Below are 26,079 nucleotides of genomic sequence, written 5' to 3'. Positions count from 1 at the left end.
AAGAAAACACTTTTTTCACAAGTTTTGATTATTATTTTTTTAGACATTTTTTATAATACTTATAGTATAAAAAATATATTTATATATCATTTTTATTTTCCTAATTTTGTTTTACACTTTATTTTATTTTTTTACACTATGTAAAAAAAAAATACTTTTTTTTTGTCAGTTTATATCAAGCAGTCACTATGACTGCTTGAAAAAATAACTTTTTTTTAAAATTTTTTGGCTATTTAGGCTGCTCCAAACTTCGGAACAGCTAATAATAACCTTAGAGACTGATCCTGACAGCATGTCAGATTCAGATATCACTAAAAGGTCTTTGATCGGCCCAGACCGATCAGAAGTCTGATACAATGTATCTCTTTGAGTGAAATGTATCTCTTTGGTGAAATGTATCATAAACATCGGGCTATCGAGCTGTCAAAACGAATAGCAGAGAGGTGACTCACTCTGCTACCTCTCTGCTATTTTGAGACTGATCCTGACAGCATGTCAGATTCAGATATCACTAAAAGGTCTTTGATCGGCCCAGACCGATCAGAAGTCTGATACAATGTATCTCTTTGAGTGAAATGTATCTCTTTGGTGAAATGTATCATAAACATCGGGCTATCGAGCTGTCAAAACGAATAGCAGAGAGGTGACTCACTCTGCTACCTCTCTGCTATTTTCAGCTGTCAAATACGGGATCGCTATTTACAAAATCTTAACTATTTCATTAATGAATGCCTCAATACTGAGACATTCATTAATGACTGGTAACTGCTGAGAATCAGCGGTTACCGGCATTACAAAGCCTGATATAACTCGTCACGTACAGCGTACGTGGCCAGTCATATAGGCACTTAGTGATGGGACATACAGTGTATGTCTCCCGTCACAAAGGGGTTAAAGCGCTACCTTTAGGTAATTTAAAGTGTATTTCCACCTTTGCAGTCAATTTTGAGAAATCCCAACTAAATGTTTGTGTTCCCATTCACACAGCATGCCTAGACATTATTTTTTATATTTCCTACGTTTTTAGTTGTTACAGTGGTACCTCTGTTCACAAACTTAATTCGTTCCACGATTCTGGTCGCGAACCGAATCAAACTCTGATCAGACCGCGATCTCGACTAGAGGAAGCAACGACCATGTGTCAGAGCAAGGAAGATGGCTGCGGTTGTGTTCGTCACCTGATGCGGAGTTCACGAAGGGAAGCACAATTTTGCAGAACTTCCTGTTCGCGAACAGAAGCTTTCGTGAACTGAGGTACCACTTTACTTTGGAGCAGGATTATACATAGGAAGCAATGGGCATCTTCTGTTGCAGGGCAATTTGGAGATGAGGGACAAGACTTAGAAGGCAGTGCCCTAATATATAATGCAACGCCTAAGTATTGATCTTTAACCCTTTGTTAGTTCAGACAGTCCTGCACAACTAACAGCTGATGATGAAATCTGCCAAACACAACTCCCCAACACCCTCAAACATTACATAAATGGAGAACAAGGTAATTAGATTGGTAAGGTTTTTCAGTCCTAAGATCACTTTTTAAAATGCACTTTTCTGAAAACTTCAGAGCTGTTAACAGACCTTTCTGTAAGAATATGACTCTTCAATTTTAAAGAAAAAGTTCAGGTTTTTCTTTTATTTATAAAACAAAAAACTTTCCCTTCCTGTTGGGAAAGAAAACACTCCTCATCCTCTCTACGCTCCATCACTTTCTCTGCTTCATCTTCCGCCGCTGGTCGTCAATCCTCTTCCTACAAATCCAAGCTGCCAATGGCACAGCCTGTAGATGAATTATCACACATCCTTGGCACACAGTGCTGGGGTGCGTAGACAGGCACATCATTACATTCTATGATGGAGTGACGACTGCTGAGGTTGGAGTACACCTGGTCCTTGCATGAATGGAGAAAAGACACCTGGAATAACAGTATGCACTGTATATTGCCAATGGTTGAACATTAGCTGTGGGGTGAATTGAAGGACTGAGGAGAAAACATGTAAATTGAAGATTAATTAATAAAGTTGTTTTGTTAATGCGTTAAAAGTCGCACTGATTGCTAGATCTTGACCGCTGGGTTATACTGCCATCTGCAGAAGTAGAACTTAAGGAGTTAGGACCTAGGAATCCCTTTCTGTTTTTCTAGTTTTTTGTGAAGATTTTTGCAGATCATAATAGCCTTCACTTCTGCGGGTAGGGGTTTCATTTTGCCCGCCCCTTGGGTGAAGTTGCCTGTGGGCATCCCAGTGGTCAAGATCTAGTGATCTTTACAGTGTCCTTCAATGAATGAAAGAGAAAATTGGATTTTTGTATTCACCGTAAAATCCTTTTCTCTGCAGTCATTGAAGGACACAGCAGCCTCCCTTTTTGGATTTTAGCTGTTGCTGTTCTTTTGGTTTGGTTACTTTTCTGCTTGCTACTCACTGGAGCTGGGTTAGCAAACGGGGGATTTCTTGTTTTTGTGCCTTGCATCCTCCTGCAGGTGGCAGTTAAACCCAGTGGTTAAGATCTAGGTATGTTTGCTGTGTCCTTCAATGAACACAGGGAAAATAATTTTACAGTGAGTAAAAAAATCCAATTTTTGTAGCAGTCATCTCGATTGACAACAGCTTAAGTAAACCTCAATAGTTGGACGCCAGCTGTAATTTTTAAGGAGCATTGACCCCTGGGACCTGGGAGTAAGGACCTGGCCCCTGGAATTTGTCCAGCCCTGGGTGTGTGTGCTGCTATTTGCTTGAACTCTCTCATGGTTCCAGCAGAAATGTTAGCCTATAAGGCCCCAATGGAGGCTAACCTGTTTCCTACTTGAGTTTACAGGTAATAACTTACTCTCCATTTAGGCTACTGGATGATTGTCAATAAACCGCCTTATGTTTTCATTAATGCAATCCTGGTAACACTTATTTTATGCCTTACGTGTGCACATTTTCGTGTGGAAGTCCGTTGCGCGCGCACATGTGCACCAGCGCACGTTTTCCAGTTACTCGCCAAACAGGGCCATGCGCCTGTGCAGAGGTGCTCGGTGCCCTACACTCTCCCAGAAATTAGCGGAAACACTAAACTGATCACAATATTTCCTCTCAGGCACCAGCAATACGTCAATACTGACCCTTATTACGTTAGGACAGCTCCTACTAACAGACATAACAAGAGCCGGATATTTATTTGCAAAGAAAAAGACAACTGATTTCTGCCCAGGTTGCCTAATTATGCATACTGAGGAGAAGAAGAAGAAGAGAAGAAAAAGAGAATATTGGCAATAGAGCACATAGCTTCATTACCGTTGCAATCACAGTGCACTGGACGATTGTGAATCATCATTGTATCCGTCAGCCTGGTCACCCGTTCTCATGCTGCGGTAATTTAACTCCATGCAATGGATACCTGTGAGATGTAACACAATCATGCAAGCGTAGATGATAATTATGCAAGCACCGCTATGTAACTCAATTTGTTGTGATCTCTTCTGAATAATTAAAATATCTATCACCTTTACATGGAGTCTGTTTCATCGCCGCGCCTAGTAACGATGCCGGAGCTGTTCCAGAAGAGAGATACATTTGGTTGATTTGAATTCTTATAAGAATGTTAGAGATCAAGTCCACCCAAATCTGTCAATCTCCTTACCTTTCTTCTATCTGTATTAGTGTCTGCAGGTATAACTATAGTGGCCAATGTTTAAAAACTATTTGCAGGCACACTTCTGCCTCTTAAAGTGAAGTTGTGGCCAGACAGTGAACATTTTAAGTATTAACATGTTCTTAGCAAGCAACAAAATAACCTTTATAACGAGCCCCTAATTACTAATTGCAGGCAGCACTGTGCTGTAATTCAAGTTCACTTTAGAAGCACTGAAGTTTTTGGAGGCAGCTTTCTTAGCAGCTCAGCTCACCCTGCTTCCCCTTACAGCAATGACTTAGTAGCTCAACTAATACTGTTCCCCCTCCCAGCTTTGACTTGGCAGCTCAGATAACCCCATTCCCCCTCACATCAGCCAGAAGTGACTTTCAAGCTGTTTCTCAGTGAATCAACCATTTTATTTATAAGGACCAAGTAACTGGAATAAAATACATTAAGGCATTTGAAATGCATGGCAATTAGGTCCTTTATAGTGTCATCTTATGTGGGCCCCCTTACACCTATTATAGATAATCCAGATTTCTCCCCTGGCAGGAGATTATTAAGGTTCTTGAAGTGGACCAACGCGAAACCATCTCCAATTATTCAAGCATTAAAGAAAGATGGCTTGAAGCCTCTATCAGATATAAGTACAGAGGATGTAGTAGGGGGACGGTGGATGCAATACTTGCAATTTTTTTTTTTTTTAGAGTTTACTCAGTTATATCTAAGCAATGCTGGAGATGCGGTCATGAAGAGGGAAATATGCTGCATATTTGGTGGTCATGTGAACAGATTAGACGATATTGGGAAACCATAGTTAATAAATGTGAGAACCTTATTGAGATAAACTGGTCAGTAACACCAGAAATAGCTTTGCTCTCAATTATACCGGGAGATATCCGCAAGGCTAAAATAGGCCTAATGCAACATCTTTTAGTTGCAGCCAGAATGGTGATACCACAGTATTGGATATCTTCTGCGATGCTGCAGATTAGAGAGTGGGTAGACGAAGTTAATTTTATTTATGAGGATGGAGGTACTTACGTCTCGACTGTTAGATAGTAGTGATGGGCTCGGCCATGTTCGCAGCTGCACGTGCCGAGCCCGCCAGGAAGCTGACAGCGCCGAGCGCCAATCACAGGCACTGAGACATTTCCTGATCTCTGCAGCTGCGGACCGGGCATATGTCCCCGTACCTGTGATTGGCACTGCGTGCTGTCAGCTTCCTGATGGGATCGGCACATGGATCTGCGAGCATGCCCGAGCCCATCACTATTAGATAGATATCCTGAATTCTGTGAAATTTGGAGCCCCTGGAAAGATTTTTTAACTAGCACACTGCAGCAATTCCGATGAGATTAGGTGAAAGGAGTATAAATATGTTGTAAAGGAAGAATAATATATGAGGAGAAGGGAGGAAAAAAAATATACAATCAGACTTTGTTTTTTTTGGGGGGGGGGGGGGAGTGTTTGTTTTGGTATGAGATGAGTGAGTCAAGGTAAATGGGAAATTAAAAATTCTGTAGCCTCCGCTTCCCTCCAATAGACAGTAAGTGGGAATTAAGCAAATGGAAATGGCAAAGTGAGGATATTCAGGGGGGTTATATTAACATATGTATGTAAGAATTAAATATATAGTGTGGCACGTTGTAAGTTGTGGTGACGATGAGAAGTCAAACTTGTATGTAAATGAGATATGTGTATGTTGATGCTTTGTTATATACTTTTTTAAATGTATGAATATTTTGTATAAACAATAAAAAGATATTAAACAAAAAAAGGCATTTGAAATGCAGGCATCTCTAATATCTATGATGATCTTTAGAAAGTTTAAGGTATGATCCCCTGTTACAGGCAGTGCTGTATCTGCCCTTCTAGATATCTGCCATTCAAACCCACAGTTCTTGTTGCTTGAAGGTGGTCACACCTTCAAGCACAGAGACAAGCAGTACAGTACTAGGAGTAAAGGAGAAGGTAGGGCGGTCACACACCTTACAAGCCACACAAAAGAAATGGTGAAAAGTCTGTGGTTTATATAAAAAAACAAAACGGCAACCCAACAGACTCTAAACTGAAAATGTAATGGTTTTTTTTTACAGGTGGAAAATCTCACGGAGGTAGAAGATAAATGAAAAGATCAAATATGAAAACTGTATTTGTTAAAATTCCAGTGTACATATTTATCTCAATGTTTAAATGGAGAAAAAGATTTAAAGACAACATAGTATTGGGGTTTATGCCCACTCCAACCAATCAGGTTCAGCTTTCAGGTGGAACATTGGGGCTGGAGAAGACAATGGGGTCCATTTTATCTGAGTCCCTGGAATAAGAAAACCACTTGACTTCTAAACAGCTTTAAAGGTCTACTTGTAAGACTCTTAATACTGTGAAGTTCCTGGTATGCCAAAATCCTGATAACGGGGCAAATCCTTGAAACACGTTAGTGCACAGGAGGTTAGAGCTAAGGCAGCAGAGTGACCTCAGGAGAGGCTCACTTTTCTGCCAGCAGTTACAAAGGGCCATGCTTTGCTTCTGTCCGATTCCCGGAGAGTTCCTTCACCAGCACATTCAGCCACATATAAAATGTGTAAAATACGATTAAATACACCGATCTAAGCACTAAATTCATGCATCTTGGTTAGATCTGCCTTAGTTCCCCTTGTCTTATATCAGCAGCTGGACAGTTACAGAAGATGCTCCTGCCCTTTCGCATGCAATGGCATTTAACTCTTTATTTCTGTAATGAACAGAGAACATTTGAGTTTGCTGGTTTTAGTTCAGAAAGCCCCAAAGTGAAATTCCCCTAAAGCCAAAGGGTCAAATAACGTAAAAACAATTTGGCAGGCTAACCTTTTCCAGATAAACCAGTGACATTTTGATAGACGAAATTGTAATCTGTCGCTTGACCTCTGGTGATCTTTTATTGGATAGGTGTCCTTCCTGGATGATGTCCAAATTGTCACGGGCAGTCCACATAGTATAGCCGTCTCTTGTCGGTGATGCTTTGGCTTAGATCAATGTGGAGAGGAGCTGCAACTGTTCATATTACCTTGGCAGGCACAGAGCTGGGCACGTTCAAAACGATGTGACAAGTGAGAAGTCGCTTATTGTTAATTACAAAAAAATAAAGAAACAAAAAACGAAACCTAAATGGTAAAAGAAAAGATGGTGCGGTCAGGTTGGACCTCTAAAATATTTTTGTGTAACTTGTTATGAGAGAACTTTGGGAGCTGCCACTGTTGGCCTCCTTCTGAAAATGCAAGCTCCTTCTTATTATACTGACCCGCCTGGCTTCAGATTTAAGATAATTTTTGATTAAGAGAAATCCTAGAGTCCTTACCCGAATTATTGTTCTGTTTCGGTTACCCAGTTTATGGAAGCCAGATAACCAGCATCACAGCCACGAAACCACCATTTTTCTGAAGAGAGGTCCTTCATATTTCTCTCATGGCAGTTTTCCTTTAAGTGCATAGTGGAGTTTTTTATAAAGGGTCAGAAAAAGGTTCTAAGGGCCAGTACTAATAGGTTAGGCATTGTTTGTTACCTAGATAAAGGGGGATCTATGACGTATTCTACTGAGTAAATATCCTTAAATTTGAACCCCGGTGTGCTGGCCTAGGTTTGTAACGTTAGAAAGTAAAAAAAGTAATAGAAATCTGAAAGAGTTTCAATATTTCGAATTCTAAAAACACAAAAACGTTTGGATTTTATTATCTGTAAGACCCTGTTCACACTGGGGCAGTTCGGCCGCACGGATCTGCCGACATGAACAATCCCATACATTGCTTTAGGTACAATTCATGCGATCGCGCGGGTTCGCATGATCTGAACTGCCCCCCGCTTGAACTGCTCCATTTGTTATTTTTGCAGCGCTGATCAGTACGGTTTCCATACAGCTTGCAATGGAACTGCGCTGATGAGTGCGGTTTTGGGCGTTTTTAATTGCATTTCAGTGCTGTAACACAATTAAAAACTCCCAAAACTTCCATTTTGATATCAGTGCGTTAAACCGTGCTGATCCGCAACCACCCTGGTGTGAATGGGCTCATAGGGTGAAGTAAATTGCCTCACCACCTGTTTCTTAGTTATTTTTCTATCTCTATGCATTAAAAATGCAAAAAAAGGGCATGGTCCCCCCCCCCCCCCTACTTTACAACACACACAGGGACCATGTGGAACAAAAGTAGCCCCCATCCAGAAGGAAGGACAGTGTCGGGACCAATTCAGAGATGATTTGAGGATCTACAGCCGAGTGATACACAAATAAGATAAATTTTTGTTAATGGTTAAAGTTCTTGAATGTATTTTTAAGATCACTTTAAACCACCAGCTGTTTTCTCCCTAGGGATGTCCGCGATGAGATTAAAAGGTCCCAATCCTCTAACAAAAACTACAATATCACTTTTGGGTGGACTGACTCTTTAATTCACCCAGTGGGCCTGTTAGCCGACCGCTACATGTGGTCCCCGAGCAGCTGGAAGCCCGCTGTCTTATATATCACTTTTTTATTTTATTGTATGCCTTCCCTGGAAGTTAGCTAATTACTTTATTCAATGAGCCACACAGCATTTTATCGATCACAGCAGAGAGCGGTGGGGGGGTCTAATCTCTCCTCTCTGTTCCGATTATACACATTGCAGCATTTTACTGTATGAATTATTAATTATTCCATATATTAATAGTTTGTGTAGGAGGAAAAAGTAATGTCAGTATCATTTTCTGTATATTTATTATTTCTTGTCTTTTTTTTTTTTCCACATTCCTCTCCGCTCAGAGCCACTATATTTAAATGAGTTTCTGCAGAAGTATAAAGTGTTTTGATAATAGTTGAACTATATAATGTTTTATATGTTAGTCGTATGCCATGGCTTATTAGACCTGCGTAAAAAGGATAAGAAACACAGTGATATAGCAGACTTTAAAGCTGAATTCCGAGAAGACATAGAAAACACAGATTAATGCAGCTCTGTATTCATTAATGCATTAAATGCAAGCAGTGTGAAAACCTGATTTTGACATAGGATCATCAATACCTGTACATTAGTGCTCAGATGGTGGGTGAGAAAAGCAGCACAAATCAACGGTAATGCAGTCCTTGTGTGTTAGCAAGGAACCTGCTGATAGGGGGAGAAAGCAGAGTAAAAGAGAGATGAGCACATGTGTCTGTTGCTCTTCCTTTCACTGCCTAGTCACAGACTGCGGAAGGGTCAAGACCTGTAATGCAAGTTTTACTTGAAACCTAAATTCAGGCTCAGTCCCCCCTCCCTTCAGTTTCCTCACCCTAGAGACCCTCCATTGCTCTAATATAAATACAGTGTGTATATATATATATATATATATATACAAAGACATAAGTCCATCAAGTCCAACCTATTGCGTGTGTGCATTTATGTTTGAGCAGGTGTGTGCGTGTATATGATTCTTGTTCTTAGGCGTACCTGTACCCCTGTATGTTATGGTCTCAGAGGAACTCGTCCAGGAGTTTCTTGAATGCTTCCACGCTCTTAGCTGAAATCACTTCCTGCGGCAGCGAGTTCCAGACCTTAACCGCTCTAACTGTGATGAACCCTTACGCCCTGTGTTTTGACATTTTTTTTTTCCATCAATTTTTGTTGGTGTCCTCTGGTCTTTGTTACGGAGCTAACCGTGAACAGTTTGTTAACAATGTTGCTGTCACTATTGCATAGTTTATACAGGAATATCATGTCCCCCCTTAATCTCCTAACCTCCAACGAGAACATATTTAATTTTAACAGCCTTGTTTCATAGTTCAGGTCCTCGAACCCCTTAATGAGTTTTGTTGCCCTCCTCTGGACTTTTTCCAGCTCAAGGACATCTTTTCTGAGTATTGGTGACCAAAACTGGACCGCATACTCAAGATGTGGCCGAACCATTGATCTGTAAAGTGGCAAAATTATAGATTTGTCCCTGCAATACATTCCCTTCTTAATGAAAGACAGGACTCTACTTGCTTTTTTTTACAGCAGCCTGGCACTGCGAGCTGTTCATTAGTCTGCGGTCTATAATCACCCCCAAATCCTTCTCCGTTTCCGACTTCCCTAGTGGCGCACCCATAAGTGTATAGTCCATTTGCCTATTTTTAACTCCAAAGTGCATTACCTTACATTTATCGACATTGAACTTCATCTGCCATACAGTTGCCCACTCCCCGAGTTTATCCAGGTCCTCCTGTAATGTTATAACATCTAAATCCGTGTCTATTACCCTCCCAATTTTCTTATCAGCAAACACTGAGACACGGCTACTCACTCCCTTCCCTATATCATTAATAAATAGGTTAAAAAGCATGGGACCCAGCACAGAACCCTGGGGCACGCCACTCATGACCTCAACCCAGTCTGAAGAGTTGCCGTTTAGCAATACTCTTTGTACACGTTCCTTTAGCCAGTTTTCTATCCACCTGCACACTACTTCATCTATGCCCATAGCCCTTATCTTGTATAACAAGCATTTATGTGGCACCGTATCAAATGCTTTGGAAAAGTCCAGATAAACCACAGCCCTCCCTCCATCCAGATCTCGACATACCTCTTCGTAAAAGGTCAGCAAGTTGGTCTGACAAGAACGATCCTTCCTAAATCCATGCTGGTTATTGGTTATTATGCCATGTTATCGGTTATATATATATATAATTTTTTCCTCTTTAGATCTTCCATCAGTGGGAGGTCCTTGATGCATAGAGTACCGCTAATGTAAACATGTCCCTGCATCATACCACTATGTCCCTGCATCATACCACTATGTCCCTGCGTCTTTCCACTATGTCTATGACACCCTACACTCAGTTTTTTCTCAGACTTCCAGTTTTAGGCTAGGTCACACCTAGGCGATTTTAGATGCCGAGCTGTTTTCACGCATTTTCGATCGCGTGACTGTTCATTGAAAACCGCATGGTTTTCAATGCATAGAGATGTCCATGGGACCCAAACCGTGCGACAACCACCCTGAAATAGCTCCTGCCCCTTTTTGCGCGACAGACGATTTTGTCTGTGCGACAAACCGCAAGGGCGTGAACAGCCTCCATTGACTTCAATTGGAATCTGTGTTTTGTGCGATATCACGCGACTAATCGCCTAGGTGTGCACCGGCCCTCAATGACATTGGGTGTCACTCAAACCAGAACACTGAAGACGCCTTGAAGTGGAGAAGAGGTATTGCTTTTACATAAAATAGTATAGGGCTTATTTTAAAGCATTCTGTCCTTCATAAATGCAATTAGACATTTGGCAACCTTCTAATTATGTAATATCACATTTTTATGGTAAATTCTTCATCCAGTTTGAATTCTAGTGTCTACAGCTCCTGATATCACACAGCATTATAGAGGACCAAACTGATATTAGTTCCACTTTGATTACCTTGTGACAATGTCTTTATTATGGAAGTTGAAGCAACATCTACATTGCTTCAAAGTGTTCTACTACATTGTCCTCTATTATGACATTAGACAGAATCACTTTGCTAATTGTGCACAGAACTTCATCAACCAAATAGAATTCAGCTTTCATGACCTTGGACTAATGAAAATGAATCTGTGTTTGTTTGCTATTGATTACTTAAAGAGAAATTAAACTCTGGAGGCTGTGCCTAAATAAATGCAGACAGAGGGCTAAGGACTGGTCACTAGTATTGCCCATGGTCTCCCTGCAGCTGATCATTCCCCTTGCCTTGTTCTGCGCTGCATCTCTATATGGAGGCAGCCATCTTAGTAGTGGAAAAGCTTTGCTATCTTATGTTGGAGCCTCCAGCATATAGAACAGTGGGAAAATAGTAGTGACATTACTGATTACAATACCATCAATTACTATTAATCAGCGACTGCAGAAATATCACTGTTTATTTTTAACTCGTTGCGCTAATTAGGTCCTTATAATAATATAATTCCTTCAGAAAATACTGATTATATGGCCATCTCCGATCTTAGTACTTTGAGTCAATGAACGTATAACGATAGTAAAGTCTGAGTTACTGAGAGTATAGTCTGAGAGTATAGGTCCACAAGTTTGGGAACATCTGATGATCACACCTATATTTGCTTTTTGGACTTCCCATTCCAAAACCATGAGCATTAATGGGGGGCCTCCCCCCACCAATCCTTTCTAGGATCAATCTGCTAGGAAGAACTTCCACCAGATTTTGGAGTGTGTCTGGAGGAATTTGTACCATTTCAGCCAAAAGAGCATTTGTGAGATCAGGTAATATTTGACAATACGGCTTGGCTTCCAATCATAGTTTCAATTCAACCCAAAAGTGTTCAGTGTTTTGTCTAAAATGTCTTTGTATGCTGAAGTATTAAGCAGTACCCATCACTGGCAACAACTGAACTCAGTAATTTTGTAGGGCTGACTAATGTTTCAGCATCATAGCCAGGCACCTACCAGTTTCATACCGAGAGGTCAGCAGTGGCAGCTTACATTTTATCTCAGTACAAGCAAGATTCTCTTAAATAAGAAACTATCCTCTGAGAGATAGTTGCAGCTGCACATTTCTTCTTTTTTACTTGTGTCCAGAATACTTTCTGCATTAAAATGTAATTGTGCCGGCTTTCTCTACTTGCAGATGGGACTTGGAAAAACTATCCAGGCAATCGCTGTGGCTTATTTCTACAGAAATGAATGGCCCCTTCTTATCGTCGTGCCATCCTCACTGAAATATCCGTGGATTGAAGAAATGGAGAAGTGGATTCCAGAGCTGGGCCCAGAAGACATTTCAGTCATTGAGAACAAGGCTGATGTTGGGTAAGGGGCATGTGCGGGTTCTGACTGCGTGAGTGGCACATAGAATCCATGCTATAAAAGTTTACTGCACAGGGAGAAGCAGGAACAAAGCTGAAAAAGGTAATTAAAGCAGATCTTGAGTTCTAATAGCTCAAGGGTTTTAAATATAAAATATAAAGCATTCTACAGCCCTGGCCTCTACATAAACTCTACTTAGCTGCCATCTGCTGCTCCTCTTGCTGGTTGAATGACGACCAGCATCATTCATCCCACTGCCTGTGACCCCTGGCTGTCATGGACACACCCCCTTGGGACGCGTCGCCACTTTGGCCTGAGTTTACAGTATAGAACTGCAGAGAGTGGTGGTGATGTCATTATGTCAGCATCGCTTTCTGGAGCCCACCGCTGCTGCATTTGTTGCTTTGCTTACAATGTTTGGTAATTATAGATTGAGCTTGAACTTCTGCTAATGGCTGAGGGCTGATATAAGTATGTGCCAGCCATTGGAATGAAAAGGCCAAACGGTGCAGCTGAACAGTAGGAGCTGGACACAGCAAGTGTGGGCAGGAAACTGAGACTTTGGTCGCAAGATATCCACAAAAAACAGGCCGGGCCCCTCAAAACGTAAGTATCTGTGCAGGGGGATGGTGGGATAGTTTAGGTCAGTGGTTCCCATCCTGCGTAACCTCAGCACCCACATTTGTCCTCGGTCATTAAGTCGCACTGCAATGGAACGCACGGCATTGTGTTACTGCACGAAAAGAAAAAAAAATGTTTTCCATTTTTTTAAGATCCACCCAGTCTCCCTACCTTATGAGAACTGGAGCGGATCCTCAGCCTGGGGTCCAGTGTGGGCTGTTGTGCTGTAACTGAGTTCCATCCATACGTGCATTGCTTGTACAGCTCCCTTGCATGCCCTGTAGAGCTGCCGGGAGCCAGAATGTGATGTCACTCCGGTCCAGGCACCTCTACAGGACACATCAGGGAGCAGTAAGCAATGCATGCATGTATGGATGGAGCTCCTTCATGGCCATAGCTCCATCCCACCTCAAGCTGACACTTGGTGCCGGGCAGCATATTTTAAATGGCAGATTGGTGCGAGAACTGACAGTGCTGTGCAGGGGGAGGCTGAGGAGCCCCTCACCTAGAAAAGTGGAAGGCACGTGACGATCCACTGAACAAGGGGTCACGACCCATCAGTTGAGAACTAAGGGTTTAGGTAATCTCAAAGGAGAACTATGGGGTAAGTGTTTTTCCCCATAGTTCTCAGGGTCATGGGAGGACATAAACTAGCGTCCCGTGACCCAAAGCTCAGTAGCTCGCTGTTTACTGAGACCGCCGCAGCCGGGACGGATCCCGATATTACTGTTGAGATCCACCCAGCTGCATGATTGACAGCTGGTTTTGCCTATCTAGAGGCAGAGCCAGCTGTACCCGCCCCCTCCCCCGTCCCTTCTGCCAGTCAGCGCTGGAGGATCAGGGCGGGGAGGGTGGGGGGGATCCATGCAGGGAGGCGTGAGTGACAGTGACCTCTCTGCAGGGACAGGATCGAGAAGTGAGCGAGTGACGGTATGTGTTCGCTCACTTCCCGATCTATTGAGCCGACCTGTGACACTTTCATTGTCACATGTCGGCTCGAACTATGAGGATGAGTGAAAATCACTCACCTCATAGTTCTCCTTTTAAGGGGAGCCAAAAGGAAAAGTGTACTTTTGTTTTAAAGTGCACTTGTCTTTTAAGGATGTAACTTTCTGCCTTTATTACTATTTATCCTGGGATTGACATGTTTTACAAACAGGTTTAACAGTCGGCATGGTGCTGTTAATTTTATTTTGATAGGCTGGCCATCCAGTTTACTGCAGCGAATATAATTGTAAAGCAGTTGAAAGCCAAACATCTTTTTTTTTTTTCTTCTTCTGTTTGAAGGAGAATAGCGTCTTGCAAAGTGACAGTTTTGGGGTACGGCTTGCTGACTTCCGACGCCACCACGCTGATAAACGCTCTCTACAAACAGCACTTCAGAGTGGTTTTAGTGGACGAGTCACACTACATGAAGTCTCGTAATGCGTCTCGCAGCAAACTTCTCCTGCCGATTGTTCAGAGAGCGACAAGAGCACTCCTGCTCACCGGGACGCCGGCGCTTGGAAGACCCGAAGAGGTAATTGAATTTAATAGTGCAGCTTTTTTTTTTTTTTTATTCTGCTTTCTTAGACGGCTGCATGGGGTTTTCTTTACCCGAGCATCACAAAGCAAACACAGTCCTTAGAATTTAACGTTGTAATGATTTTTATATAAGCTTTCTTCTTTTCTTTCTTTCCCCTTTATGAAGCTTTACATGCAGATCGATGCGCTTTTCCCCAGACGATTTGGAACTTGGACGGAATACGCCAAGAAATATTGTAACGCGCATGTCAGGTATTCGCAGCCATAAACTTTTTTTGCTCGGTATCATCAGACTTGTAGATTGTTACTAATGAGATGCTGACATTTAAGTTGAGGATAATTCCAGGTTTAAAATAAATGATAGCCCTGAATAAAAAAAATAAGAGCAACTTCAACAGTCACCTTTAGGGATGCACCGATACTGGTATTTCGATATCGAGTACGAGTACCGATATTTTTTTTGTACCGGAAGTCCCATTCAGGAAGCCAGGCGGCGTGTAAAGACTCGCCACCCGACTTCCCGATTAGCAGGGAAGCCGTCCCCACGCTAAAGCATGGAGCCGGCTTTTTGGCCAATCAGGAAGCCAGGCACTGTGTAATGACGTGGTGCCCGGCTTCCTGATTGGCCGGGAAGCCGGTTCCATGCTCCCTCGTCATAAGGTGACCATTACACGGCACCTGGCTTCCTGATTGGCCAACTTCCGACCAGTCAGGAAGCCGGGCAGCGCGTCATTGCACGCTGCCTGGCTTCCTGATACCGGAAGTATCGGGCTATTCATCGGAACATTTGGGCGAGTATTCACCCAAACACTCGGCATCGGCACAGATACTGATGCTAGTATCGGTATCGGTGCATCCCTAGTCACCTTCATTTTAATGCTTCGATCAAAAGTCGTTCTTTACATGGTGCTTTTCTTCTTGATTTGAATGACGGCCGGTGTCATTCAACCCACTTCTGGTGAGTCATGGCTGTGATGGACACCCCTCCGGCGGTGTGTGTCATCACATGGGTCTTGGCTTACTGTACTGCAGTTCTGAATGGCAGTCACAGTACAGTAGTAGGGATGTCCTGCCACCGGAGAAGAAGAGGAAGAACTGGTAACGTCATCTGACAAGCCAGAGGATACCAGAAATTAAGGTGTACATTTTGAAAAAAAAGAGCAGGGGTCTTCAGTCATAGGGGTGCGAGAAATGAAGGGTGAGTTGGTGCTTTGAGGTTCAAGATGATCTTTAAAGTGGACCTATTGTGAGATAATGTAATTGCTTTATGAGATGCACACAGAACGCATAGCCTACCTGAAGAATGGTTTATTTTTTCAATCCAGGTTTTGTGCTGCACCAGTCTACCACACTCCCTACTGTTGATGATCTGGGAACCCCTGCTTTGGGTATAGCAGAGGAATTCACAGACACACCCACTGCAGGCTCCAAACTGTCATGTTGTGCCTCACATACAAAAAGAAAGTATCCAATCAGGGTCAAAATGTCCCTGAAGTTTGATTGTGACTAGTTCTTCAGAAAGAAGACAGAGAGTTATAGGAGAACTATGAGGGGAGTGATTTTCACTCTCCCTCATAGTTCGAGCCGACATGTGACAATGAGACTGTCACAGGTCGTCTCAATAGATCGGGAAGTGAGCGAACACATACCGTCGCTCGCTCACTTTTCCATCATGTCCCTTCAGAGAGCCGTGGCTGTCACGGCTCCCTGCAGGGACTCCCCCCTCCCCTGTCCAATCCTCCCGCGCTGACTGGAGGAACGAATGGGGGAGAGGGCGGGTACAGCTGGCTCTGCCTCTAGATAGGCAGAGCCAGCTGTCAATCATGCAGCTGGGTGGATCTCGACAGTAATGTTGGGATCGGTCCCGCCTGCGGCGGTCTCAGTATACCGCGAGCTGTAGCTCACAGTGTACTGAACTATGGGTCACGGGAGGACGCTAGTTTGTCCTCCCGTGACCCTTAGAAGAACTATAGGGAAAAACACTTACCCCATATTTATCCTTTAAACAACACAGGGCTACAGAACAATTTACTTTAATTGAGCTGAGACATATTGTGAATTCTAGCTGAAATGGACACGTGATTAGTAGCTCGCTGACCGATTTCACTTTATATCTAGGTACATAGTTGACGTTTTCATGTCCACATGTCAGTTTTCTGAAAACAATATGTAGTTACTAGTTTGTTTTAAAGTTCCTATCAGAGGTTATTTTCTTGTCCCACCACATACAGTTTTGTTCCCCTTCAACTTATTCTGACTTTAGTGCTGCTGTAAAACAATTAGGAGAACACCCTGCTGTTTACGTGATTGGGTTTGATTAGATTAGATTTGTTACTTCGAGTACAAAGAGTTGAAGCATGAAAATACAAAAGGATGTACAAATTGTATACCGCCAAGTACATTTCCCTGCACACAGCTCTAGTTTCCGTAGTGCCTGTTGCAGGAAATGAGGCTGCAGTGCTAAAGTAAATTATAATATGTTCTTGCTTGTATTTCTACATTGGAATAAAATGGCTTTCTGGTAAATGTGTAAAATCATCAATGAAAACTCAACCATGTCTATTCTTTATGAATTATTTGATGCCTATATTTAAAGCCCAGCTACGACATGGACCCCCTCCTCTCAATTCTTCCCTTGGGACCACCAGCAGTCTGTTCTGCTTTCTCTTTTTAATGCAAACCTAATTCAGATGTCTTCAGATCACATGGGGTCCTCTTTAGACCTTCTTCTAGTGCAGGGGTGGGCAACTCTGGCCCTCCAGCTGTTGTGGACCAACAAGCTGAACAACAACAAATGCCCATCAGGCATTGCAAGACTGACAGGGTCATGACTCCCAGAGGCAAAGGCATGTTGGGATTTGTAGTTAAAGCACATTTGGAGGGTCGGATTTGCCTACCCCTGGTCTACTGTGTCTTCTTCCATGGGTGTTACCACATCAAGGACACGTACCCCGAGGGGGTGTCACCATGTCGCCCTGCATTTAGTTTGATGATGGAGAGAGATTTGCCAACGCCATTACGCTAGTGCCTCTGTATCAACCTACTGGGTCCTCAGTGAGAGAAAGCAGCACTAATGACGTCGGCACCTCTCTCTCTCTCTATCATCGCACTGTGAGTGTAGGCCAACATAATGACACCCCTCAGGGTGCAGGTCCATGATGCCTTGCACTCACAATATGTCCTCAGTCATTTAGGCTTCATTCAGTTAGGATGGCTGGGGGAGGAGATGAGTATTAGAGACAGAGCTGCCGTTTTTATTGCTGCTTTGTTTCTTTCTTGTGAGAAATGTCCCCTTACTCATTTGTCCTGGAGACAGGAAGTCACAGTGGCAGGAACTCATGGGAAATTTCTGAAAGGGCTACAGAGATAGTAAATTAAAACATGCTTTATTTCTCGTCTTTGTGAAGGGTAGAGAAATCTGCCCAGGAGTAAATACCTGACTGTTCCTTCCCCTTCCCCATTTATTTTCCAAATCTAAAAAAACAACCTGCCTGACATTGGGTTGTAAATAATGCACAGCCTCTTTAAAACAGGCCCGTGAGTTAGCAGTGAATATAATGATGTGAAGGCGCAGGGCAGCAGAGGCAGAGATAATTGCCTTTGATGCAAACTGTTCATATACTGTACATGTAAATGATGCTAGTGTAAGTACCTTTTGCCTTAATATTGGCTTCCTGTAATCCCCTGTACATCAGCATTCAGACCAGGAGATGGAGGGCCAGCAGACTGAAACAGTCATGGCTCTGTTGCTTTGTGCAGTGCTAGTCTCACACTTTTAACATGCTTACAGGGGTGGTAAATACTTATATTTTATATGTGTAAATAGTTGTCTGCCTAGAGTTTAGCTAGACAGTTTAAATGAGTCTTTGTAGAGGTTTTGTTAAATCAGAACCCCAGAAGAAAAATCGTATCTCAGGATTTTGGTTATATGCCCAACCTAGAACTCCTTCCTTACTATTGGCGCTGCAAGCTACCTATGTGTGCGCCGGTTCCTCCAGTCAGCGCTGGAGGATCGGAGAGGACGGGGGGAATCCCTGCGGGGAGCCATGATTGACAGTCACCTCTCTCTGCAAGGAGATGATCGAGAAGTGAGCGAGCGATGGTATATGTTCGCTCACTTCCCAATCTATTGAGCCGACGTGTGACAGTTTCATTGTCACACGTTGGCTCGAACTATGAGGATGAGTAAAAATCACTCCCCTCATAGATCTCCCTTAATGCGGACCTTAGTGACGTCTGCATGAATTCCTGTCACTATATGCGGTAAGAGTATAAATAAAAAAAAAAACACCTTTTGCACCTCAATGCAGTCATTGCGCTCTAGACTGGTGACTGTGCCTAGTCTGAGATGATGACCTCACTCTGCTGCAGACAGGAAGAAGCATTTCCTCATTCTCCTCTCCTCCGGTGATCAGACTGCAACATTGTAACTTTGTAGATAGTAACGAGGTTAAGGTCTGCAGCAGGATCTGATCCGTGTCGGACATTTGTCAACACCATCAAGAGCTGCACGGGATTTACATGCCTGTATCATCTCTGATCCAGCATCTCAGTCCAGGAAGTACATGCTGACCTTGGATGATGCCTGAATATGGGGGTACTGTGATTTCTGTGAGAGATAATATATACCCCTGTGACACTTTTATATATTACTTAGCATGCATTCACTTTACTTGAAACAAATATATCTGATAATAAGTCTACTTATATCACCATTTGTACTCCAACCTGCTAACTGTGCAGCGAGGAAGCAGCAGGACATTAATGAGGTCATGCCCCTGCCCCACTCTCCTGTAAGCATGTTCCATGTTCGAATGACAACCACTGTTCAAAGTAATAGAACCTTGATTGGCTCAAAATGTTGCCCGTTCCATGCTGTGCTGAGGACTACGGGAGGATGATTTCAACATAGATTGAGTTATTTAGAATAGTTCTATGTAAAGGTTGTTTTTGTAACATTTACAGGGTTATTCACAAAAGGGTGAAGAGTTTGGAGAAGGCCAGAGAAGTGAACAATCTAGGACAACATAGCTCAACCTGGAAAGTGAGCTGAATTGGAGAATGTTTCCAAATCAGCTATTTTGTCCTAGATTGTTCACTTCTCCTGCCTTCTCCAAACTCTTCACCCATTTGTGAATAACCCTGTTAGTATCCAGTCACACTGCCACATTGCGCTAAAGATACAATATCCATGAGTTGAGCACAGGCTATTGCGCAACACAATGCAACGCACACTAGGTTCCTTGGTGCTTTGCGTTGCCATTCCTTCTGAATAGCACCCCAACACCGCTCCTGGCGGGCATGCATTGCACTGCAACATGCGTTCGGCAATACCTTGCATTGCCATGTGGTTGAACAAAGTAAAGCATGTGGAATGAATGGCAACGTAACAAATGGCAAATCACTGCACCTATCGGATACCGCGCCTTTAGCGTAACACAGAAGTGTTTATGACCCTAAATGAATGCTCTGCACTTGCTTATGAATGATTCCCTGCCATTTCAGATGCACAACAATAATTTTCCTGTTGACAAACCCCCTTTAAAAACATTTACAGACACATGATGACAATAGACTTAATAAACTCTATTTACAACCTCAATTATTTCCCGGCTCTGTCTTGCGGTATTAGTGTATTTTAACTTGAATGAAATCATTAAATTATTCTGGACCTGGAATGGGAGATGGTAAACAAACAAGTGTTTTAGCTAGTTCTGGAAAAAAAAAATATTTTCTTTCCGTATTTTTCTGTCCCTACTTAAAGGTCTTCTCCTGAATTTATGTAAAGCGGTGAGAACGCTGCCTGAGGATGGGTCTCTGCGGCTCCCCTTAATGCATGTATCTAGGGCTCTGCATTAAACAGGCGTTAATGCCCTGCATGGAGCATTCTGGCTCTCCCCTCTCGCTAGACCCTAATTTTGCTAAAAAGGTTCTTCAACTGAATGTAATTGAATTTTACCGGCTTGTTGATGACTCCAGCCCGCTCAGAGCTTTGCATCAAGAGATCAAAGCTGTCTGCGGGAACTTAATCTTGTGTTCAACCAACACAGATATGTCTGGTGTTTATGTAATGCCTAATAACAGGTGCCCGGGCACTCTGAGATCAATTAATGCCTTCGATGTCACCGAGAGCTGCATCAATTGCTCTCTAGTACATTCCAGGGCCCTACATCTTTGAGAAGAGTGTTTAACGTGTCTCTATAGTGGCGTGGGGTTTTCACGTGTTGTTTTTTTTTTCTAATTTCCCAAAGGTACTTCGGAAACAGGACTCAATGGGATTACCGAGGAGCCTCCAATTTAGAGGACTTACACCAACGATTAAGTAGTATTATGATCAGGCGATTAAAGAATGAGGTTTTAACCCAGCTACCTCCTAAAATCAGACAGCGCATCCCGTTCGACCTGCCGAAAGATGTAGCCAAGGTGGGTTGTAAATTAAATCTGCTTTACCCCAATAGGAGTATGAAAATGTGCTTCCTGTGTCATTCTATTGTGTATGCTGGTAGTGTTTAGTTAGGGTTTTGGGCAGCAAAATGAATGATGAAAGTTAACCCTCCATTGGCTGACATTAACATTTAAACCCTGCCTCAAACTCTACTAACTACCCTCCTTTTTTGAACTGTAGAACTTTACTCAATGTCTGAGATAAGAAGTAACACTAGACCTAACCCTAAACAGAACACTTAGCCCTCATTTACACGAGTGCCAGCCCGTACAGATCCGTGCTGTGTGCGTAGCCGTATCGGGCAGTTCCCAAGAACGACAGGTGCTGCATGTGATTTGTGCGCAGCAGCCTGTCCATCTCTATTGGAGTATGCGGTGCCAGGATAGATCCCGGGAGCTGTTCGATACGGCCGTGCACGCAGCACAGATCTGTATGTGCTGGCCGCTATCTGCGTGAATGAGGGCTTAAAGGGGTCCCCTTCAATAAACCGCCAGCACTAAATACACAGGAAAACAAAGTCCCTTACACATACATGCCTTTTAGTCTCTTTAATCCATAACAATAGACCTAAAACTTAACATGTAAAGCGGACCTGCCAGCACTAAATACAAAGGGGGAGAATTTATTACAACTGGAGCAGACACAATCTGGAGCAGCTGTGCATGGCAACCAATCAGCTTCTCTCTCCAGTTTGCCAGTTAAGATTCGAAAATGAAAGAGAGAGGCTGATTGGTTGCCATGCACAGCTGCTCCAGATTGTGTCTGCTCCAGTTGTGGTAAATTCCCACAAAAGTACTGAAATGAAAACTGAGTCCTTTACATATACATGTCTCTTTAGTCTGGTTGTCCCCAATCCCCCTGGTCCATCCTGCTCCAAAACCTGTTACCATTTTAAAGTGACAACAAACTCAGGAATAATATATGTTAAAAATGCATTCAAGTGCCTTTAAAGTAGCCACCGCTCCAAGCTCGCTCCCCTGATAAACTACAATCTCAGTACTAATTAGTAAACTAAACATGAGATTGTAGTCCATCCCGGGAGTGAGCTTGGAGCGGCGACTACTTTACAGCACACACAGGGACCATGGGGAACAAAAGTAGCCCCCCTCCAGAAGGAAGGGCAGTGTCAGCACCAATTCAGAGATGATTTGAGGATCTACAGCCGAGTATTACACAAATAAGATACATTTTCATTAATAGTTCAGGTACTTGAATGCATTTTTAAGATGTAACTCCTGAGTTTAGTGTCACTTTAGACAGTTACAGCAATGGTGGCCATCTTCTTCTCCCTTGGTCTTTGTGCTGGTCCACCGAAGACGTCTGTGCCAGATCTTGCACATGCTGCGTATGAGATCTGGCACAGTTTATTATTGCAAGAACAACACTTTGATAAGATTATTTATAGGCGTAGTCATGAAATCAAATATATGCCTCATGGAGAAGTGGGGAGGCTCATGCAGTGGGTGAGGGATGATTTATAAAGGGAAAGTCAAGATCTGCCTATCATGTCAGCTGTTTTTGCCCAGTGATCAACACTTTAGACCCAACAGAGAAACAGTTGTGGAGCTGCAGGTAGATTTCTATTTGAAGAAAGGACATTTGGCAGCTGCGGAGTTACATGTTAAAGTCACATTGATGACACGTCCTCCACCTGTCATCTCATTACAACTTTATTGGGTTCCACGAGCCGATAATAGCGTCTCTGTCCAGCAAGACTCGCAGTTTCATGGATCAATAAATAAATTATGTTAAAGAGGCCTGTGCTCTCCTGTACAGGAGGTCCTTCTCCTCCGCATTACAAAATATGGTGCATAAGTGGATGTCTTGGTAATGTGTCACAATATAGAGAAAAAAAAAAAAAGAATTACTGCACAAATGATAAAAAGGGCTGACAGAATGATTCATGGATGTATTTTTACCAGCTCTTTGCCCCTTGGGTACAGAGCAAGTAAAGTAGAGAATCACAGCTTGTATCCCTATTTAGATTAAATTAAAATTCCCAGAAAATCCTGTGCAGACATTTAAAAATGAGCCTGCTTTAAATGTACTCTATGCTGTATAATCCCTTTAAGTGATAAGATTTGCACTGAGACTCATTTTCTCCCTATTGATTTATTAGCTTGGTAAGATGGCATCCATTTCTTTTTTTTTTTTTTAACACTCTCGTGTCAGATTTTGCATTTGATTAGATCATGGGGCTACCGACCTCTGTGATTTGATAGCTGTATGTTGAAGGTCCCCAGTCTTTTACAGTGTGGGTCACATGCCAACACTTGATATCGGAAGCCAGTACTATGATAGCTTTGGTTAATAAGGATTTTATATATGGTAATGAAATTATTTAAGTTGGCCTTTCTCAATCAGGGCTCCATGGAACCTTTTGGGGTTTCTTCAGAGGTTGCTAGAGCTTAGTAGTGGGGAACGATGGCAGATGCATAGTTCTGGTACCCCTTAGAGCCAGCGGCATGCGACTAATGGATTCTATTAGGTAATTAACCTCTGACAACAAGGACAAGATTTACCATTAGATTAGTCATAGTGGAGGATAGAGAAATGCTTCATAGGGACAGGGGATGCCATTTACTTTGTTTACATTTTTGATTGGAGAAGTTTCATAAAACATGTGGAAGGTGAGCAATTTAAATAGAGCTCACTAGGAGTTACATCTGTATTGGGCTTCTTAGCCATTTTGTGGGGTCAACTACTGTTCGTGTTCCACAAGAGCCTATTCTATATGCAGTGACCCAGAGCAGCCTATCGGAAATCATTTTCAAATCATCTGGTTAAGCTCGCCTCCAATCAGGTGCACCAATTGACTTTATAAATACCTGTTGTAATCATAAGATTTCTGTAACAATGTGGCATTGCTGTGTCACATATACAGTATATTGCTGGTACTACTCTTGCTCTCTTAAAGTTCCCAGGCTGCATACTGCAAGCTTCAAACTGTAATTTACAATATTAAAATCCAGCTACACCTCTAATAAAGCATTCTGTTGATCATATACATGTTAGTTGGTGTTAAAGTGAAATAATATACTATGTTTAACATTTTTATTCTTGCTGTCAGCAACAATTATATCTAATTAGAGACCTGCAGAATGGGAATCAAGTTGCTCATCATAGCTTGAAATCTGTTTTACTTTTCCCTGGCCAGGAAATGAACACCAGCTTTGAAGAATGGGAGAAACTGATGAGATATCCCGAATCAATGGCTTCAGATACCTCCAACCCGTTCTTTCAAGTCATGGGGCTCATCACACGCATGTTTAAGCAAACTGCACTAGCTAAGGTCTAAAGCTGTTACTAATGTTCTATGATACCTGGTACTAGTAATCATGATATGAGCTAGTCTGAGATGTCAATTTTTCATTGCGAGTATTTGCTCCTGGGTCATATAATGCTTTCTTGCTCTTTTTGTTGTTGTTGGTTGAAGTGTTTTAACACACGGTCATGTTGCAATGTTAACACTAGGGATGCACTGATACCGGTTTTTCAGTATCGAGTGCGAGTACCAATATTTTGCTTTTGGTGCTCGCTGATACCAGTGCTTCCGCTGGCTTGGAGCTGGCTTCCTGGGCAATCAGGAAGTTGAGTAATGACATGCTGCCCAGCTTCCTGATTGGCTGGAAAGCTGGCTTCCCAGCCAATCAGCATGGAGCTGGCTTACCGACCAATCAGGAAGGCGAGGGGCGGATCATTACTCAACAACGTTCAACATGCAGATTTCCATTGGTGCCCTTTTACACCTGAGTGTTATAGTTGTTGCCAAAAAGAAGGTACATTAGCATTTTTTGAGCAGAATCATTTTTGGCCCCATAGACTATAAGGGAGCACCTGAGAACATGCGACACAAGCATCTGAGTGCGGTTTTGTGCCGAACAACCGGTCTCCTCCTCCTCAGGCCTTTGAGCAAAATGGAAGACTGAGGAGTGTTCTTGCTGGATGTGTAGCTTAGTGAAAGCCAACAAGAACCCCTATGACCCCCATGATGCCCATTAAAAGAACCACGGCAGTGGGCCTGGGGGGAAATTGGAGGTGAAGTCTCCCAGATTGGGAGTTCCAATAACACAAGGCAGAGGAACCGTGAAGAAGATCCAAGGACCACATATGATGTCACACATGATACTGTCTTCCGTTGGCCAAAACAAAAACTTCAAAATCGTCTGCAAATACTGACGCTCAAGTCTGAATGGGGACTTAGCGTGAAACCTGGTGGCTCAGGAAATGGTTTTGAATTTCGTTCCATTTCAGCAATTTGTGACTTCCCAGGGCTCAGGACCGATTTTATGCCTTAAGACTTGGTGGCTCTGAGCTTCCCTTTGACTCCAAAATCACCTAAAGAACCCCCTACCGTCGTTGTATTTTTTTTTACCTGCTTTCAAATAATCTCTGGAACATTCCATCATCCGTGGCGGTAACATTTGCCGATGACTTCAACTTTGAAATCAAACTTTGAAATTTTATTTTTAACACATCCAGACGAAAATACATAGCTTGCATATGTTCTAAACTTGCTCCCGTTTTTTTATTCCTTTTTTTTTTCTCAAAACAGCTTTTTGCCAAGCCAGATGCTGTTTCTTGAGGCAAAAAGACCCAAACACCCACCAAAGGTTTATAACTCAGTGTTGCCATGGAAACTGAGCTGCCTCTAATAACAGCCGAGTTTTTAGATTAGCAGACAACGTTGTATCTGTGTGAGAAGATGTCACCGCACTAGCACCATGGGGACCGTACCTCTCCGCGTTACCTGCAGACAAATCATTCTTAACGATCACATTTACTATTAATACACTTAGCACCGGAGAACATAAGTGTAAATTGATTAGATCAGTATCTGAAGCCCGCCATTATTGGCAGCCTACGTTAATGCGACTTCACACACACACTGTGTATTAAAATGCTGCAATTTAGGAGATAGATAGCCGCCGCACCTCCGTTATTTCTCGGCTTCGGCGATGTTTGTATACTGCTTCGGCTATAATTGGAAAATTGAGAAGACGGGACTTTTTTTATTTATTTATTTCCTGCTTCTTTTAAAGGGACGCCGATTGAAATAATGAAAATATGTGTGTGTGTGTGTATATGTATGTGTGTGTATATGTGTGTGTGTGTGT

At 42.7% G+C, this 26,079-nt stretch overlaps 1 protein-coding gene across 1 annotated transcript in view; it reads left to right on the top strand.

Moving 5' to 3' along the window:
- The first annotated feature begins 12,243 nt into the window (after positions 1-12,243).
- ZRANB3 (zinc finger RANBP2-type containing 3) overlaps positions 12,244-26,079 on the top strand; it is a 115,987-nt gene continuing 102,151 nt past the window's right edge. The window contains exons 1-5 of the mRNA XM_018561810.1: positions 12,244-12,375; positions 14,281-14,512; positions 14,684-14,769; positions 20,769-20,940; positions 24,120-24,254. Coding sequence (XP_018417312.1) covers positions 12,308-12,375; positions 14,281-14,512; positions 14,684-14,769; positions 20,769-20,940; positions 24,120-24,254 — 693 coding nt within the window. The 5' untranslated portion in view covers positions 12,244-12,307. The remainder of the gene's footprint in view (positions 12,376-14,280; positions 14,513-14,683; positions 14,770-20,768; positions 20,941-24,119; positions 24,255-26,079) is intronic.

Source organism: Nanorana parkeri, unplaced genomic scaffold (genome assembly GCF_000935625.1).
Source record: "Nanorana parkeri isolate BGI_ZX_2015 unplaced genomic scaffold, ASM93562v1 scaffold545, whole genome shotgun sequence".
Classification (NCBI taxonomy): Eukaryota; Metazoa; Chordata; class Amphibia; order Anura; family Dicroglossidae; genus Nanorana; species Nanorana parkeri.
This window is presented reverse-complemented; position numbering and strand designations above follow the sequence as displayed.